The following is a 19,064-nucleotide window of genomic DNA, read 5'->3' as shown; positions in this document are numbered from 1 at the left end:
GTCTAGAACATACGTTCCAAATTTCAGCTTTGTAGTATGTTTGGTTTGTTTGTGAGAGGCATCAAGGTTAGAAGTGTTTTGCGTGCTCCACGATTTGCTGCTGTCTAAAAACATGGATCAAAGAGTTTGCATTAAATTTTGTGTGAAAAATGGAATCAAATGTTCCAAAACACTTGAAATGCTGAAAGTGGCATACGGTGAGTCTACTTTAAGCCAAAAAAATGTTTACAAGTGGTATAAGCTCTTCCAAGAAGGCCGAGAAGACACCGACGACGAACCTCGTTCTGGACGCCCCAACACATCAACAACTGATGAGAATGTTGAAGAAGTGAAGAAAATAGTGTTGGGAAATCGTCGAATTACCATTAGAGAAATTGCTGATGATATTGGCATCTCATTTGGTTCGTGCCAATCAATTTTGCCGAGTGTTTTAGACATGAGACGTGTGTCAGCGAAGTTTGTTCCGAAATTGCTCAATTTCGACCAAAAGAAACGTCGCATGAGCATCGCCCAAGAGCTACTGAATGACGTCAACGATGATCCAGATTTACTCAACAGGGTTATAACAGGTGACGAAACATGGGTATACGGTTATGACGTCGAGACTAAGACTCAATCGTCCCAGTGGAGGCATTCTGGATCACCAAGACCAAAAAATGTACGCCAAGTTCGATCAAATGTAAAGGTTTTGCTTACAGTTTTCTTTGACTGCAGGGGCGTGGTGCATCATGAGTTCTTGCCACAGAGTAGAACAGTAAATAAGGAATATTACCTGCAAGTTATGCGCAATTTGCGCGAAGCAATCCGCCAGAAACGTCCGAATTTGTGGAAAAATAAAAATTGGCTTTTGCACCATGATAACGCCCCTGCTCACACATCGTTGCTTGTGCGCGAATTTTTGGCTAAAACCAACACAGTATCGATGCCACAGGCACCGTATTCCCCAGATCTGGCCCCCTGTGACTTCTTCTTGTTCCCAAAACTGAAGAGGCCCATGAAAGAACGGCGTTTTGCCACGATTGAGGAGATAAAGACGGCATCGAAGGATGAACTAAACAAGATCACAAAAAATGATTTTTTGAAATGCTTTGAGGATTGGAAAAAGCGTTGGCACAAGTGCATTATATCCGAGGGGGATTACTTTGAAGGAGATAAAATAAAAATTGATGAATAAATAAATATTTTTTGAGAAAAATAAAAATTCACCTTGCTTTTTAATCACACCTCGTATGTTACATGATGCGCATATATACATCATGAAATAAACATTGCAGGCTGATATTGTAATAATAATCATAATTATGATTATAGTTCATAATAAAATGTATATTATGTCCATAATGTAATTAATTGAAGAAAAGAACGAAAGTTATATATGCACATATATCTCTAAATTAATTATACAATGGTAAGTTTAAAAAATTGTAACAGGCCGCCGCCTAGCCGCAAATCCCGGGTAATTGTACTCCTCAATACGGCCAGACATTGCGCTATTAACTGTGTGCTTCCAGCACACTTACTCACCTTGATCCTCTGTGCGCATGCGCTGTGTCCGCTCAGCGAACTGACTTGGGTGCGCGATCCCTCCGCACAGTGGCGCTGCTGCGCTAGCTCACCAGCGCTCCGTCGGACACCGCCAGCACCTCGGTCGACGAACGGCTTCTACTACGCTAGCATGATCCGTGCTAGATTACCGGCGCATTCGAATCGGATGTCAACAATAACACCGGTACCGGACAAAGGGAAAACTAAATAATAAGATCGTTCTCGGGGATCTCTACCACTTTATTCAATTACCTCTGAACTTGTATAAGGGAGGGATTTGCCGAGAGACTAACGCACGCTGTTTCGATACAACAATTCGAACGGGGAGAGAGAGAGTGAATCTCGCGATCATCGCGGACTATTCGCACGCATGCTGTCAATAAACCCGCCGCGCATGCTGCGCGGGATTGCACGCTAACACAATGGAAAATTGCCGTGCACCTACCGATAAATCGAAGGGGATACGGTGGCCAACCGTATCCGACTATCTGCTGGACGACGAACTGCCTCTGCGCCTGATTCTCCGCTGGGGCTGTCGCGTTGCTGTTGAAGCTACTGAGGTTTCTCTCGTAGCTGCCGAGGCTGCGCACGTTGAGCAGTGCGCGCACTCGGCACTCCACTCACAATTATCCTTGACACTATGGTGCACACGTTCTGCAGTGTGCACACTCGCCTCGTCACTCGCTAATTATCTGTTCTAACTCACGGTGTCACTCGAGTGGGAAAGAACACTTTATTTTTCCGACGCAAAGAGCTGCGAGGTCACCTGACTGAAGGACACAGTCATACTGGCTAGCTAACTCTCCCCTCCCGGTCATTGCCCCTAACGCGCCCTCTCTCTCTCTCTCTCTAACTCAAACCGATCGCGGCTGTTACGCTCAGCTACGCTTAGTAGCTCACGCGAGTCCAAACGATTTTCGGCATTCGTTGCAAAATAAATATTGTTTAAAATAAAAATATTAATTATTCTACACGCCTAGAAATCGAATTAATATATATATCATCACATTATATTAGGAATAAATTTGATTACAAAAATGCAGCTTAATTATAATTTATATATACATTTTGTAGGTCTATAGCTAGGACCCACATGCATGCATTTTGTGATTATATGAGCACAATATAATAATAAGGATGGCGGATATAATAAGTGACAACTCCGATAAAGTTACAATTATTGATGACTCCTTTGATGAGTCTACTACTGATTCCAGAACATCATCAAGTAACGATGAAATTAAACCTAATTTACCAAAGAGATATAAAAAATTTTTTAATCCTAATTTCCAAGAAAATCATGTTAGTCGTTAAACACTTAAAAGATGGGAAGAAAAATCTAATCAATATTTACAAAGTTGTATGAGTAAGTTTTATATTATATGTATAACCATGGTATAAAATGCCTGTCATATTATAAATTGTATGCAAATATAAAAGAGACAACTACAATAAACACAACTACACTAGGCTCTATTAACATATATATACTCAAAATACTATAACTATAATACAATTTATAATCGTATTGTAATCGACGTATGCATGATTACTAAAAGCATTTTTGTTTATTGATAATAAGTCCATAAATATGTAAGATTATATATATATATAATATATAAAGCCATATATAATATACATTTTAAGTATATATATTATAGTAGAGACTTTTTATTTAAGGCATCATGCATATATAATATGTCTATAATTTCATGATGTTTATAACGTTACATTAAATTGAGTAAATATATAAACAGAACTACATTGTATGCATATATATTGACTATTTTTTTTTGTATTGAAAGGTATAGCTAGAAAATAGTTATTGAATTGCGACCATGAATTAATAATATACATCAGATATATAGGATAGATAGTTTAATAATTGGTATATAATAAATTAATCAATATACATAAAAAGTGGAGATCGAGTCATGCAACCATAATTGTGGATGGAATTTATGAAATGTGTTTTTTTTTGTAAGGTAGATGTAGATTATATAGTTTAATTTCTATTATCTGTTCAAGATATGACAGTGGAATAATTATCCATTCTTTAGAATTTGGATCTATATCTATTTGTATAAATAACGCATCGAATTATCTTTTTCTTACGAAAATACTCATAAAATGCTCAATAAATTGCTGCTGATTCGTTGATTGATGTTGAAATCTATTCAAAGTTATTGAAATGTTTTCAAACCTTTTCCGAATTATTAATATTTTTTTAGATCATCAATCTATTAGAAGTTTATTACTTTATCTTACCCTCAATGATGATCTAACTATTCATTTAATAGTTTTATATAAAATACAGATGCTTATGTGATGACTGCAGTTATATACCCCATAATAATTCCTGTGATGTAATAGTTTTTGAAAGTAAAATTTGTTTCACAGAAGTTGATAAATGCGAGTAAATTTTTCAACATCCCGAATTTTCCGAGATACACGTAAACGCTTGCTGTTATAGAATAACATATCCAAATATGAAACTATAGCTTTGATACACCATTGGAATTGTATTTCTTTATATTTTTAAAATCACTGCGGTCACCATATTTGAAACTCATAATATTAGAAAAAACAAAAATTGTAAAAGAAGAAATGTAGCGGAAGATTGAAACGACAAATATTATTTGCACCATTATGATCATGTAAAAATAATATTATTTTTATTATTTATAAAAAATTAAATTATTAGATCAAAAATTAGAAATCGCATAAACCTAAAAAATTGCTACGAATTTTAATTGTTTTCCATTAGTATTTAATCATTTGAATATCCATCATGAATCAAATGACATAATTTACTTATATAAGTAAATATGTCTCTCTATATTTTAATTTGAATAAAAAATTTTCACTACCGTGAGGTATATATATATTGTAACGATTGCCGAAAATCGTTAGGACTCGCGTAGACTGTCGAGCGGGGCTAAGTGTAATAGCCGTGATCGGCTTGGGTTAGAGGGAGAGAGAGGGCGCGTTAGGGGTAATGACCGAGAGGGGAGAGGTAGCGAGCCAGTATGACTGTGTCCTTAAGTCCGGCGACATCGCAGCGTATTGCATTTGAAGCAACGACGTGTGTTTTTCCTTCCGAGTGATAGACAGGGTGTTTGAGTGGATAATTGGAGAGTGGTGAGGCGAGTGCGCACACTGCAGAACGTGTGCGGCCTCGGCAGTAGCGAGCTCAACCTCGGCAGCATCCACAGCAACGCAACAGCATCAGCGAAGGGCAGCTGCAGAGGCAGTTCGTCATTCGTAGTGTAATCGGATACGATTGGCCACCGTATCCTCATCGATTCAGCGGTAGGTGCGCTGCACTTTTTATTACGTTTTGCGTGCGATCCCGCGGAGCGTGCGCGGTGAGTTATAGGTAGCGTGCGTGCGATTAGTCCGCGATGTCCGCAAAATCTACACTCTCTCTCCCCATTCGAATTATTGTGTCGATATTGCGTGCGTTTAGACTCTCGGCAAATCGTCCCTTGTACAGGTTTAGTTTTGTTTTATAAAGTGGTTCGATATCAATAAGAGACGATCTTGTTATTTCGTCTACCCTTTGTCCGGTGTCGGTGTTATTGTTTACATTTGATTCGAACGCGCCGGTAATCCAACACGGATCGCGAAAGCATAGAAGGAGCTGTTCGTCGACCTAGGTGCCTGCAGTGGCCGACGGAGCGCTAGTAAGCTCGCGTACCAGCACCCCCTTGCAGAGAGTTCGCATACCCGAGTTGGATCACTGAGAAGACACGGCGCATGCGTACACCGGAGCAAGGTGAGTAAGTGTGCTTGAAGCATACAGCTAACTGAGCACCGTTTGGCCGTATTGATAACCACAATTACCCAGGGTTTGCGACTAAGCTGTAGTCTGTTACAATATATATATATATATATATTGTAACGGGATATCACCGTTTAATTATATTTTTATTCGCGCGACTTTGTTGAAAGGGCGAACGTAATAATCTATGCTCAAAATGTAGTCCGGAGAGCATGCGGAGACAGGCGTCAGTCAACCACTAAGTCATCTAATCTAGGAAAAAGTGAGTGGAAGCAAAAGAAGTAAGCGAGTCGAAAAACGCTTGTTAGTAACACGAACAGAACCTTTATTTATCACTCTAATACTACATAAGGTCGGCCCGCGCGTTTGTTTACATCGACGCTCGCTCATCGACAACACGTATTGTCGGGACGCTCGCTGCTCTTTGTTATTGGAGCCGCTACATGCACGCTTCGAATGTCGGAAATTAATTATTAAACATGCAACCGCGATCGCGAGATTAAGCTGGCCAGCTTACCTTGTTATTGCAGGCGTACGGAGCGGACGAAAAGTAGTCGCACTGCGCGGAACTGTTTTGTTTATTTTCTCCGGTCGCGAATTCGCGCGCACACGGTTTCGCCCTCGATGGCGAAACCTCACACACTCTCCTTCGTCGGCTCGGGTCCCTCTCTTCTGCAGACGTGTGGCGCCTTGGCAACAGCGGTCACAGCTAGCTGGCACTGATCTCTATGTTCTTCTCTTATCGTGTTGGCGTTGACGGCACGAAGATCAGCGATAGCGGAAAGAAAAGCGGGCGAACACAATGATGGTCAAAGCTTCACTCTGTCGGTTTCAATCGCGCGCGTTCCGTCTGCTCGCGCGCCGAATTCCTTCGTTACGTATTTCGTCCCCCCGGTAGGTGCTGCCCTCCCAGGCAGCAATTAAGTTAGGTTATCAGCGCTAATTTGACGTTTGCCGTCACAATATATATATATATATATATATATATATATATATGATGTCAAGAGAGAAGAAATTAATTTAATGGAATTAATGATATCAAATAGATTTATATGATTTTGAATAATATCTAATCACTATTAATCGATGTGAATCGGATTCAGTATCATATGTTCATTTAAAATAGAAATTTTGTCAGTGTAATAATGTAGTTGACTAGAAATTATTTCAAAGTTAGACATCAAATATGTATATTTTATGCAACAGATGAAGTGTTTAATAACTATTAACTGTTTCTTTTAGAAATTTGAAAATGAATCAAAAAAATATATTTCAATAGAATTCAGCGGTAGTCAATAAATTTGTATTACTTTGAATGGTATCGGAATGTTCTTAACGGTTATAAATTAGTATTAACAATTATATTGATATTTTCGATACTTAAAAAATAGTCAATGTAATTAAGATGGATAATAATTTATTTTTGAAAAGAATTTATTTCTGATTTTTAACATTGGAATGGAAAAATAATGTTCGTATAGCTATATTTTTAATTTACATAATCAAAAAAACCTATAGCAAATTAAATTTTATAGATATTTTTCAATTTATATTGCAATGAATAAGTCGAATGTAACTATATATTATTTTTATTACAGGTAGAGAATCGATTCCTTCAAGTTCTACTATCAGAAATACTCCAATAAGCGATAAAACAGTAGAACACGTTTGCAATGAAGGATCGGAGAATTCATAGTTGAATAATGATAGTGAGAGTAACGAAATGGGTTCAGATACTATTTCTGACAAGGAAAGTTATAGTTTAGGAAGTAAAAATGGTGAAGATCCACATTCTCGTGACGTGCATATTGGTCAAAATATAATGCCTCAAGACGAAAGTAATTCTTCAGACGAATATTCAGAAAATCTTGGCAGTGATTACGAATCTGAAACGGATCCCAGTGACGATGAAGATGAAGTTCGGCCAGAAAAAAATCAAGTACTTTTTGATCGCATAATGTTCGCGGAATCTCAATTGCAAGTTCGTGATGTTATAATAATGCTTACTGCATTAGCCGTAGACTTGAAGTTACCAGACCAAGGCAGAGTAAAGTTGGGACATTTTGTCAAAGTTCTTGCTGGTGACAGATTCAGTAATGTTAGCTTATCTAAACACATGATGGACCAATGTTTTCCACCTCCAAATGATCGCATGGCGCATCATTTCTACTGTACCAAATGTGATATTTTGATTCACAAGGTACAATCATCTAAAAAACCTAGGGTTCAACAAGTTACATGTGATAAATGTAAAGCTAAACAAAAAATTATTGCCACTTCTTCAAATTATTTTTTATCGCTCGAACAAAAATATCAGATATAACTATTATTATCGGATGAATTTTTTTTAAATGATATTTTAAACAACGTAAAGAATAGAGATACTTGCGTCGGAGATGATAATGCTGGTTCAATACATAAAAATTTGGTAGGTCAGTCTACGAATCCATCAGACATAATTCTTACGGTTAATGTAAACATATATGGAGCTCCACTTACAAAAAGTGGTAAAAGAGGATTCTGGACTGTGCAAGTATGGATAAACGATTTAAGTCCTAAATTTCGTTTCAAAAATTTGTTACTATGTGGGTTATTACTAACAGAAAAAGAGCAAAAAAGTAATTTATTAAACCTATTCCTTGCGGAAGTTTACGTCAATCAAATGAAACAGTTATACTCAGAAGATATTGAGTTAACGCATAATGGAATGGACTTAGTATTCAAATTTTGTAATCATAGTATTCCCGTTGACTCTGTCTGTCGACCTATAATACAGAATCGAGTTCAGTTCAATGGTTATTATGGTTGTAGCTGGTGTTACCAATTAGGACTGTACTTACCAAGTGTTCGTGGAATTAGGTATCCCGTTACCCAAGACGATATAGAGAGAACAAATGACAGTCATAAAAAAGATGTTGAAAAGTATATGTCTGAAGGAGTCATCTGTAATGGAGTTAGAGGACCATGCTCATTCTCTAATTTACCTTATGATACAGATTTGGTCTGGGCATTTGCATTTGAGTATTTGCATGGGCTTCTCAATGGACCAACTTTACAAATTTGGAATGAAGTGAAAAGTGGAAAATCCAAATATAAAATTAGCAAGGCACAGGTGAATTTTATTGAACAGCGTTTTTTGAACATAACTCCCACTCAAGAGATACATAGGCTTCCAAGAAGTGGTATTATTACAGGTACGGGTAAACCAAAAGCATCCGAATTGAAAACATGGCTATTATGCTACAGTTTATGCTGTTTTAAAGACACTTTAGACGATGAAGCTCTAAATCATTATGCTTTACTGGTGAAAAGTTCTTATACAGCACTGAAGCCTATGCAAACTGAAGTTGAGCTTGCACAATGTCAAATTGACTTTATAAAATGTGTAGTAGATTATCAGAAATATTATGGTGAAGAAAATGACATTTAACCTACATTCCTTAGAGCATATTGTTTCTTCTATTAGAAAAACTGTGGTCCACGCTCAGTTAGAGCTAAAGAGAGGGAGAGAGAGAGCACGCATCCTCAAGTTAGAACTATAGACAACATGCGCTCCTCCTCCTCCGCACGCTCAGGCCCTATACCAAATGTATGCGCGTGTAGCTAATATACACAATATGCATCCTCTAACATACATGTGGCATTGGCTCTAGTGGTAAAGCGCTAGCCTGCCAACTCAGAGGACTCCGGTTCGATTCTCCGGTCTGTCTCTTCATTTTTTTCAAAAATCATCGCTATTTTCTACTCGTTTCATTTTCAATGTGCAATTCAAATTCCTGTGCGTTAATTCGCACGGAACGGACTAGCCCGGATTTGGCCGACACACATGTCGAACGCCGCATGTAAAAAAAAAGGAGAGTTGTAATAAAATATAAATAACTATTTGAAAGGATGTGTTTCTTTGTACAACCTGTCTCTCTCGTAATTAGGTAAACCGCGATTATTGACACTACCGGACGACATAACCCCTCGTTGATTTTCCGCGACGAAGCGAATACGCCTTCCGAGTCCCTCCCCTTAAAATAATTTATGACGCAATGTTGTTCGGGCTTATTTTCCACGTGGAATTCAAAATTACTAACGTACGTGTTACAAGCGAATAGTTTGATCACCACGAAGAAAGTGAATAAATTTGTTCTCTGAAATACACTGCCGTCCATATTTATTTGCCCACCCAGAGAAAAAATTACATAAAATTAAAAGTTTTGTTACTAAGGAAGTATTCATTCTATAAAAGTCTCCGGGAGCTCATTTTGAAGGTTCTGGCGAAAACTTTGAGGTACGTTTACTTTCGAATCGATTAATAATTTTTTTCCATGATTTATCAATACATAAAAGTAAGTAAAAAATCAAAATATTTTGCCCACTTTTAAATCCGAACATTTTTATGGGAAAAATTTCCACGATAAATCTAAAAGGAGGCGATAACTCTAAAAGAAGGAAAACTTGTTTAAAGAGCTTTTGAATGCAAGGTAACACGATATTTTTTCATGATTAGCTTAAAAGTTATAGATGTTTGAAAGGAAAAAAAAAAACAGTTTTGTTCAAGAATTATTATTTTGATATCATCTCCTCCTATGAGAAAATTTTACTTGGAAAAGATGTCTAGTTTTTAGCGTAGAATGAACCTACATTTTCTCAGATTTATTTCGGAAAATTTTTTTTCCTACATTTTGGAGTCGATTATTGTACGACTTTGTGGTATTCCATGATAGAAAAAATCGTTATTTTTATTTTCTACGGGTTTTCCTATCTCTGAAGTTGAAACCGATCTAGAAATTTTCAGAAATACAGCATAAAGACTATCACAAAAGGTTTTTATTATCTCTAAATCACAAAGTATAAGTAATATAAAGTCACATCAATGAATGAACAACGTTGAATTCTTTCGGAATCATCAAAATAAGATAGACTCTAAGAATTAGTCACTTCACTTCAAGCGTAATTTAGTTTTATTTATAAACATACGATGACACCGTGATACTCTAGGTAAACTCACTTAATAAAGTGCCAGTTCATTCATACATTCTTTTTAGTTGCCAGCAAGGAAAAAACTGCGAATTTAGCAATAGAGAGCCGTAGTGAGATTGTGGCTCTTTAAAAAATTGTTAAGAGTAATAGAGATATAGCTAAAACGCTCAAAACATCATGGCGTACTGTTGATTATAACGTAAAAAGTTTTTAAAATTTGGCACAGTGACTACAATAAAAAATGCAGGTAAGCTGAGGAAAACGACAAAGAAACAAGATGATAATATAAAAACACTTTAAATCATTGATCTCTAACTTTATTGATACATAAATAAACCAGCGGGTCAGGGCTTTGACAGTCCATTACTTGTCGCCCTTGACCTAAATTAATGAACCGGTGCTCGAACAATAGAATCACAAGGTGGTCGGTGGATGGACGCCTTGTTACCTACAATAATATCTATTTTAATCTAGCGCGATCGTGAGTCTGCCATAAAGAAATAGAGAAAAAAGTCGCAAGAAAGAGAATGTTCCACCTCACCTTCATTACTACTCTGGCTGGTGACAGGTGACGACAGGCGGAGTTACTTGCAGCAGATCTTGTGGCTTTTTTTGCGATGCTGCTGGAGGCAGGTATTTGGCAAGGTAATGACCGCACAATAAGATGAATTTTTGCCTGGCTGTTTTCTTCTCGTCTTCTTTACGTATATGTCTAGCGTGTCACTCACAAAGTAGACATATCGTCGAATTAATCCGGAAGGAGACTCTTTGCTAGTAGACGGAGAGTACCTTGGTAGCTGTTTTGTATCAGTTCACCGGATCGTACTCTTCTACATTCCTACATAATCAACCATTTTATTAGGCTGCAAGTAAAATACCTTATCTAAGCCGTGCATTGCGAACCAAAATTGCGCTGTCAAAACCTGCACTATGCTATCTCTCTCTCTCTCTCTCCTGCTCTCTTTCTCTCCCTCTCTCTCTCCCTCTCTCTCTCTCTCTCTCTCTTTTGCTCTCTTTCTTTCTCTCTCTCACTCTGTCTCTCTTTCTTTTCTCCTTGACTGCCTGATATTTTCAAGCCTACTCGGTCACTTACCAGCAATCATCGATAGCTGAACTAAAGAGATCAAAAGTTAGACGCATTCTTAAAATGTATCCAATGCTGATCACGATGTCTTGCCAAGAGCAAAAGAGAGAGGAAGAGAAGCACACGAAAGACAGGCTTATTGCTCAGTCCCGTCACAGATATAAGACATTAAAATTTTCCTTTTTTGTGGGTTAAAGGACTGACCGGTACTGTATATTCGTCAGCATAAGCAGATGTAAGAAATCTACAAATTTTATATATGTAACGACTCACTGTGGTATTCAGAAAAATCACATAAAAAATAAGCAATAATATTTTATTTTAAACGTAGTTTTTTGTTCAAGGAAATAAAATGAATAAGCATTGAAATCATATCTCATAAGTAATATTGATTAGATATTGATATGTATGATCGCATGATAATCTATTATATACAAATTACTGTAAATACATGAATCTAACTATCTTTTTATTATGTTACAGCTTTAGATGTTATATTATATGGAGCTAACTTCGCAGGAATGAAATTAGCTGGGATGATCTTGATTGCTACAGGATTCTTTCTTGTTATGTTTCCAAATAATTGGCCTGATTACTTTACTCGACTTCTAAGGTGAGATATATCGTATATTCAAATTATTACTATGAATAATTTGAAACGAATTTAATTAAAAATAAAAAAAAGCTTCTATATTTTTCGAAATTTTATGTTAAATTTTGTTCTAAATAACTATATCGAGTCGATTTTCCTCTAAATATCTAGAATATTATTAAATTTGATGTAGTGTATTTAGATTTGAGCTGCTTATAATTTGAACAAAATTAATAAGAAAATCTGTTTAAAGTTATTATTACATTTAATATTGCAAATAGTTCGTCTTCCATGTCTCCGAATTTCAATTTACATAGGCCAAAAAATTCAAAATCCAGAAATGAGACCTTACGTCTCCGAAGAATTTTTATGCGCTGAAATTGAATCTGTGCTCAGATTTTTCCCTGTACATCAAGTTTCCAAGATATTCTAATCTAAAAATAGAAAAAATTTGTGATATTAATATCATCTGTTATTTATTATTTTGTTCGTACTCTCGTGGTCTGTTGCGTTAATAAGTGAGAATTCGTTTTAATTTTGAAAATATATATGAATATTGAGTTTGAAGTAAAATTATAAATCAAATACACTGCCCGTCAATCACTTTTGCCATGCTTACCTCAAAATTAGGCAAACTTGAAAGTTTTGTATCTCGGTCGGAAATCATCGTATCACAAAAAACAGCAAAGCATTTTAAAGGTAATTGCAAAAGATTCTATTTAGGATGTGCAGAGACTTGAAAATGAAAATATGTGTTTTTTACAGTAAAAAAACTGATTAAAAAAATTTCAATTTTTTTTACCTCGACTTAAATCAATGCCAATTTAGAACCAGGCGGTGGAGGGCAAATTGACCTGAGAGTTTCGGAGGGTAATGTCTTTCCCTTTAAAATGAGCTCCCGCGGGGTTCTATCCGATGTGTTTTAACCGAGTTACGGCGTTTTTTGTAAAAAGCAACCTTTTTTTCCAATCCTCAATTACTTCGACTTGCGTACGTTATGTCTAGGGGCGTAGTAAATCACAAAAATTAAAAGACATTTTAAAACTATGCGTAAAAAAAAAGTTAAATTCCTTTATTTTTTTAATGCGCTAAAACACCGAAAAAAAAATTTTTCTCTATTTCTTTATTTTAACTTTATTTTCGTATTCTTGGACACAAAATGAAACTTTTTTCTCTTTGGCATTTTTTTCCAAAACGTACGCAAGTCGAAGTAATTGAGGATTGGAAAAAAAGGTTGCTTTTTACAAAAAACGCCGTAACTCGGTTAAAAAACATCGGATAGAACCCCGCGGGAGCTCATGTTAAAGGGAAAGACATTATCCTCCGAACCTCTCAGGTCGATTTGCCCTCCACCGCCTGGTTCTAAATTGGCATTGATTTAAGTCGAGGTTAAAAAAATTGAAATTTTTTTAATCAGTTTTGTTACTGTAAAAAACACATATTTTCATTTTCAAGTCTCCGCACATCCTTAATGGAAGCTTTTGCAATTACCTTTAAAATGCCCTACGGTTTTTTGTGATACGATGATTTCCGACCGAGATACAAAACTTTCAAGTTTGCCTAATTTTGAGGTAAGCATGGCAAAAGTGATTGACGGGCAGTGTATCTATAATTGTTTGAATTGGGTTTAAGGAAAGATAGACTTTACTCTAGGTTCTCATAGCGCGAAGTGTTCTATGAGTCGAGCGTAAATCACAATAGGAAAGGAAAGAATTGCTTAGTTAATCACTTGAGAGAAATAACTTAGCTGTAAGCCAAGTTTATTCAATCTCAAGCGTTCACTTTGCAAGGCTAGGAGAGAATGCTAGCCTGTGCAAAAATCAACGTATTTATACATAGATTTTCCTGCCTATTTTCGCAGGACAGCCCTCTTGAAGCTGTTTATACAAGCGTGCAAAATCATTTTCTTTTGTTTACAATAAAATAGACAGCGCTAACGAAATTCTAAAGCACGTAAAATTTACAGAAGTAGATATGAATTATTTAAGTATAAATTACACTTATCGCAAAAAGTATAGTCAAAAGTTATTAACTAATGAACTTAGTTAATATAATAGTGCAATATTTACAATAAAATAATGATAAAATTTTACATATAGCAATAGTTTATCGCTTGTAGATGTAATTCCAAAAATGAACTACTTAAATTAATTAATAACATTTGAATTATAATCAATTTTCATATTTTTGCAAAATCCTATAATGCAAAACTTAAATCGGTTAATTAAGATTAATAAATTATAACAATATTGTTACTATGTACAAAATTAACACTTTTAATTCATATACAATAATTTTTTTAAATAAATTATTAATTGTTTATTTATTGACAACAGTAATAACTAAGCTGGTATCAATGAAACGAATTCTTACTCATGTTTCTTAGATAGTTATCTTGAGTTCCAATTATCCGCTTTATTATAATAATTAACATTTATAACATAATAAACAAATTAAATTTGCACATTAAAATTTAATATGATTTAGTAGTTAGAAGTAATTAAAAATATTATAATCTTAATCTGTGCCCTTAAATCTATTTAAAAAATATTTTGTTACATTCAAATTACTCTTAGTAAACGCATTTGAATTGTACAATAAAAACTATTATATCTATATCTATAAGTAGAGTGACGTCACGCTTCTTATATGGTCATGAAATTTGACTGTAGCACAAATACAATTATATAATATATGAGGTGGCGTAGGTTAATATACTAATGGATGTAAGTAGATTCATGAGTTTAGCGGGTTGCAGTAATTTAGTGAAAATAATAGAAGAGCTCATAGATAGGACCGTTACAAATTCTGTTTTTAGCTATATTCGAGATTAAATTAAATCGTGATTAAATTTTTTTCTTCAAAACCGATAATGCCACCTAGAAAAAGAACACTCTTACCTGTCAAAACGATCTTTTCAAATTGGAAAAATATTTTTTCTTCTTTGAGCTGTAAATATTTTATGTTCAGCATTTTAGCTTTCCCTCTATATACTCAAAATATGTAGCATCGAATTTTTTTCGAAAGCAACCATACAATACAGCTTCAATGAAGATTTTTCATACTAGGACATCATTGAACATATAAATATACAGGGTGTCCCATTTCAACTTTCACAACTGAATATCTCGGAAACAAGCCCGAAAAGCTAAAAAATGATTCATATGAAAGTTGGAGGTTAGATTTCACTCGAGGGGAGTGTGGACGTGTATTGGATGTGAGCGCGAGTTTTGGTGATAGGGAGGCCAAGCGAAGCGAGATGGATGGGGAGGGGGGAGAAGGATTGGACAACACGTTAAGAGAAGTGGGAAAAAGTAGTGGTGCAGAAGAAATAATGGAAAAGATACGGACAGACATAAGGGAATTAAGAGAGGTATGGGAGGAGGAAAGGAAAGAATGGACAGAAATGATTAAAGAAATAATGGGAAAAATGGAAAGAATGGTGGCAGAGGGGAAAAGAAGAGAAGAAAGGTGGGAAAAGGAAATAGGAAAAGTTAGGAAAGATCAAGAGAGAGAGAGAGAAGAAAGAAAGAAAGAGACGAAAGAAGAAAGGGAAAAAGCAGAATGTAGAGAAAAGAAACTGCAGGAAAAATGGGGAGAGAGGATGGATCAGTTGGAAGAGGAGTGCGTGAAACTAAAAGAAAGCATAGAAGGAGGAAACAAGAAGCAAAGAGGAACAGAAGTAGGCAATAAGGAAGAATTAGAGCATATGAGAGAAAAAATGGATAGAGAAAGTAGGATAAACAATATAATAGTAACAGACTTAGAGGGTGAGTTAAGATGGGAAAAGAAGGGAGAGGCAGAGGTCTAGTTAAGGGAGGTACTAGAAATGAAAGGAGAGATAGTGAATCTGAGAAGAATAGGAGGAACAGCGGAGAGAGATGATCGGAGAGAAAGAAGAAAAAACATGTGGCAAATTAGATGCGCGTCATGGGAACAAAAAGAAGGAATTATGAAGAAGAAAAAGAATCTGGCACAGAAAAAGATATACATAGATCAGGACTGGACGTGGAAGCAGAGAAAGATAAGAGAGGAAGTAAGAAGGAAAGCGAAAGAAATAAGAAGTAAAGGTAAAGAGGTAAAGATGTGGCATAACGGGGTGAAATCAGAGGAAGAAGAATAGTGGTGGAGCGAGAGAGAGGGAAAAATGATAGGAAAGAGGGTGGAAGGGTTTCGAAAACAATAGGGATAAAAGAGAGAGAGAGAAGAGAAGGGAGAGAGGGGAGAAAGGCAGTAAAAATACTATTCTGGAACGTGGCAGGGGTGAGGAGCATGGAGGAAGACGACTGGGAATATGTTAGGGAATTCGACATAATAGGGCTAACGGAAACCTGGGTGAAGAGGCAAGGGGCAAGAACTGGTGTGGAGAAACAACTGAAAGGGTACAGCATAGAGTGGAGGGACTCAAGAAGAGAAGAAAGAAGGGGGAGAGAAATAGGGGGAGGAATAATGGCGGTAAGAGAGAGGAAAGGGATGAATAAGGTAGAATGGAAGAAAGAAAGGACAAGTGAGGTAATAGTAGGAGAAATAAAGATCGGAGGGAGGGAATACATGATAGCATCGATATATATGCAACATGAGAAGAAGGAAAACTATGAATACCTAAGTGAAGAGATAGAGGATAATAGAGGAAAAACAATAATTATAGGAGGAGACTTCAACGCAAGAACAGGAAACGAAGGAAGGGAATGAGAGACAGAAGAAAACCTAGAAGAAATTAAGGCCAAGGATAAAGTGTTAAACGCAGAGGGAGAAGAAATGATAAAATGGCTAGGAGAAATGGGCTTAGTGATAACGAATGGGAGAAAAGAAGGAGATGAAGAGGGAGAAATAACATATATAGGAGCGAGAGGAATGTCAACGATAGACTATGTAGTAGGTAACGAGAAAGGTGATGAGGCAATAAAAAAGGTTCAAATAAAGGAGAGGGTAAAGTCGGACCACTTACCAATAGAGGTGGAACTGGGAGAAGAAAACTGGAGTGAAGAAGGTATAAGGGAGTATCAGAGATAGATAGACGCAATAGAGGGAACAGATAAATGGAAAGATATAAAAAATAGAGTGAAGAACGCAGTTGTAAAAAAGAAGATAAGGAAAAAAAAAGGATCAAAAAAAAGCTGGTGGAGAAAAGAATGTAAGGCAAAAAGAGATAGGGTGATGGCAGAGATAAATAAGGTAAGAAAAGGGGAAGGAGACAGAGGCAAATACCTAGAAGCAAAGAGAGAATACAGAGAGGAAATAAGAAAAGCAAAAGAAGATGAAGGGAAAAGAGTGGCAGAAGAAATAAGAACAGATAAGACGAGAAGAAAATTCTGGGATAAAGTGAATGGCAATAGGAAGAAAAGAATTGGATTAGACGAAAATATAGGAAAAGAAGAATGGATAAAGCATTTCAAGGAACAATTGGGAGAGAAAGAACAGGAAGAAATTAAAGGGGAAGAAACCGAAGACAGCGAGGGAGAGGAAGGTGAAGAAATCAAAGAAAGAGAAGTAAAAGAGGTAATAAGAAAAATGAAAAAGAAAAAGGCGACAGGAGAAGATGGTATAGCAAATGAAGCGTGGGTGGAAGGCACGGAAGGCTTGATAAAAGATATGACAAAATGCTTAAATGGAATATGGAACGGAGAAGGATATCCGGAATAATGGAGGAAGGGAATAATAGTACCAATATATAAGAAAGGGAGGAAAGAAGAAGTAGGAAATTATAGAGGAATAACGCTGATGGATACGGGATATAAAATATATGCGGAAATACTGAGAAAAAAGCTGGAAAGAGAACTAGAAGCTAAAGAAACGCTAAGTGATACGCAGATGGGATTTAGGAAGAAAAGAGGAACAATGGTCGCGATATTTATATTAAAAACAATAATAGGAAAGGAAATAAGGGAAAAAGGAGGAAAACTGTTCGTATTCTTTGCAGACATGAAGGCCGCCTTTGATAAAATAAAGAGGAAGAAAATATGGGAAACAATGAAAGAGAAAGGGATAAATAAAAAAATTAGGAAAAGAATAGAAGAAATATACAAGAAAACAGGGAGTAAGGTAAAAGTTGGAGGAGAAATAATTGGGGAGTTTGAGACCTACAAAGGCGTAAGGCAAGGGTGCCCTTTGAGCACCACGCTATTTAATCTTGCCTTCGCCGACCTGGAAGTGAAGATCACGTAGGTGCAGGAAGGAGGGGTAGTGATAGGAAGGAAGAAAATATGGACATTAGGGTATGCAGATGATATAGTGATGATGGCAAAGAGTGAAAGTGGAATGTAAGCAATGCTGAAAAAATTAAAAAGATACCTGGAAGAAAGGGGATTAGAGTTAAATGTAGGAAAATCAAAGATGATGAAATGCAGGAGAGGAGGAGGAAGGGGTAAGGAAGAAGAATTCGAATGGGAAGGTGAGAAGATGGAGATGATAAAAGAGTACAACTACTTAGGATATGTGATAAGCAGAAATAACGGAAACAAAAAGCAGATAAAGAAGGTAGAAGGGAAAATAAATATGGGACTCGGAAAGTTATGGGGGCTAGGAGAAAAGCTATTTAGAGAAAACTGGGAGCTAAGGATGAACCTGTTCGATGCTCTGGCGAAAAGCGTGATTATGTATGAAGCAGAAATCTGGGGATGGAAGAGATATGAGGAAATAGAAAGACGACAACTAAAATACATAAAGTGGATTTTAGGATTAGATAGAAACACGCCAAGTTACCTAATACGATGGGAAACAGGAAGACAAGAAATGAAAGAAACAGCATTAGAAAGAGCAATGAAGTATGAAAACAAAATAAGAGAAGAAAGAGATGGCTTAATAAGAAAAGAAGCATGGAGAGAATTAAAGAAAAGGGAAAGAAATGAAAAAGATAAAAAGGGTAAGAAGGAGGAGAGAGAGGAAAGGCTGGAAAAAAGTAAAATATACAGAGAGAGAGAAGAGGGAGATGAAATGAGGGAAGAGTTTTGGGAAGAAATAAGAGATGAGCTGAAGAAAAAAGATGAAAAAGAATTAGAAGAAAAGCTAGAAAAATCAAGATACATAAACGAGTGGAAAGAGCTGAAAGAAGAAATGAAAAGGTATAGGTTAAAGGAAATTCAAGGAGA

The 19,064-nt window shown here is 36.2% G+C and overlaps 1 protein-coding gene across 4 annotated transcripts in view; it reads left to right on the top strand.

Annotated features, from left to right (window-relative positions):
• LOC131663039 (solute carrier family 35 member F3) overlaps positions 1-19,064 on the top strand; it is a 1,047,178-nt gene that overhangs the window by 869,996 nt on the left and 158,118 nt on the right. For all 4 annotated transcript variants that reach the window (XR_009301820.1, XM_058933093.1, XM_058933091.1 and 1 more), the window contains one exon: positions 11,868-11,997. Coding sequence is in view for 3 of the 4 variants with exons in the window: in XM_058933093.1 (XP_058789076.1) it covers positions 11,868-11,997 (130 nt within the window). In the remaining variant the exon portion in view is untranslated. The remainder of the gene's footprint in view (positions 1-11,867; positions 11,998-19,064) is intronic.

Source organism: Phymastichus coffea, unplaced genomic scaffold, assembly GCF_024137745.1.
Source record: "Phymastichus coffea isolate CEN01 unplaced genomic scaffold, Cenicafe_Pcof_1.1 PCOF00030, whole genome shotgun sequence".
Classification (NCBI taxonomy): domain Eukaryota; kingdom Metazoa; phylum Arthropoda; class Insecta; order Hymenoptera; family Eulophidae; genus Phymastichus; species Phymastichus coffea.
This window is presented reverse-complemented; position numbering and strand designations above follow the sequence as displayed.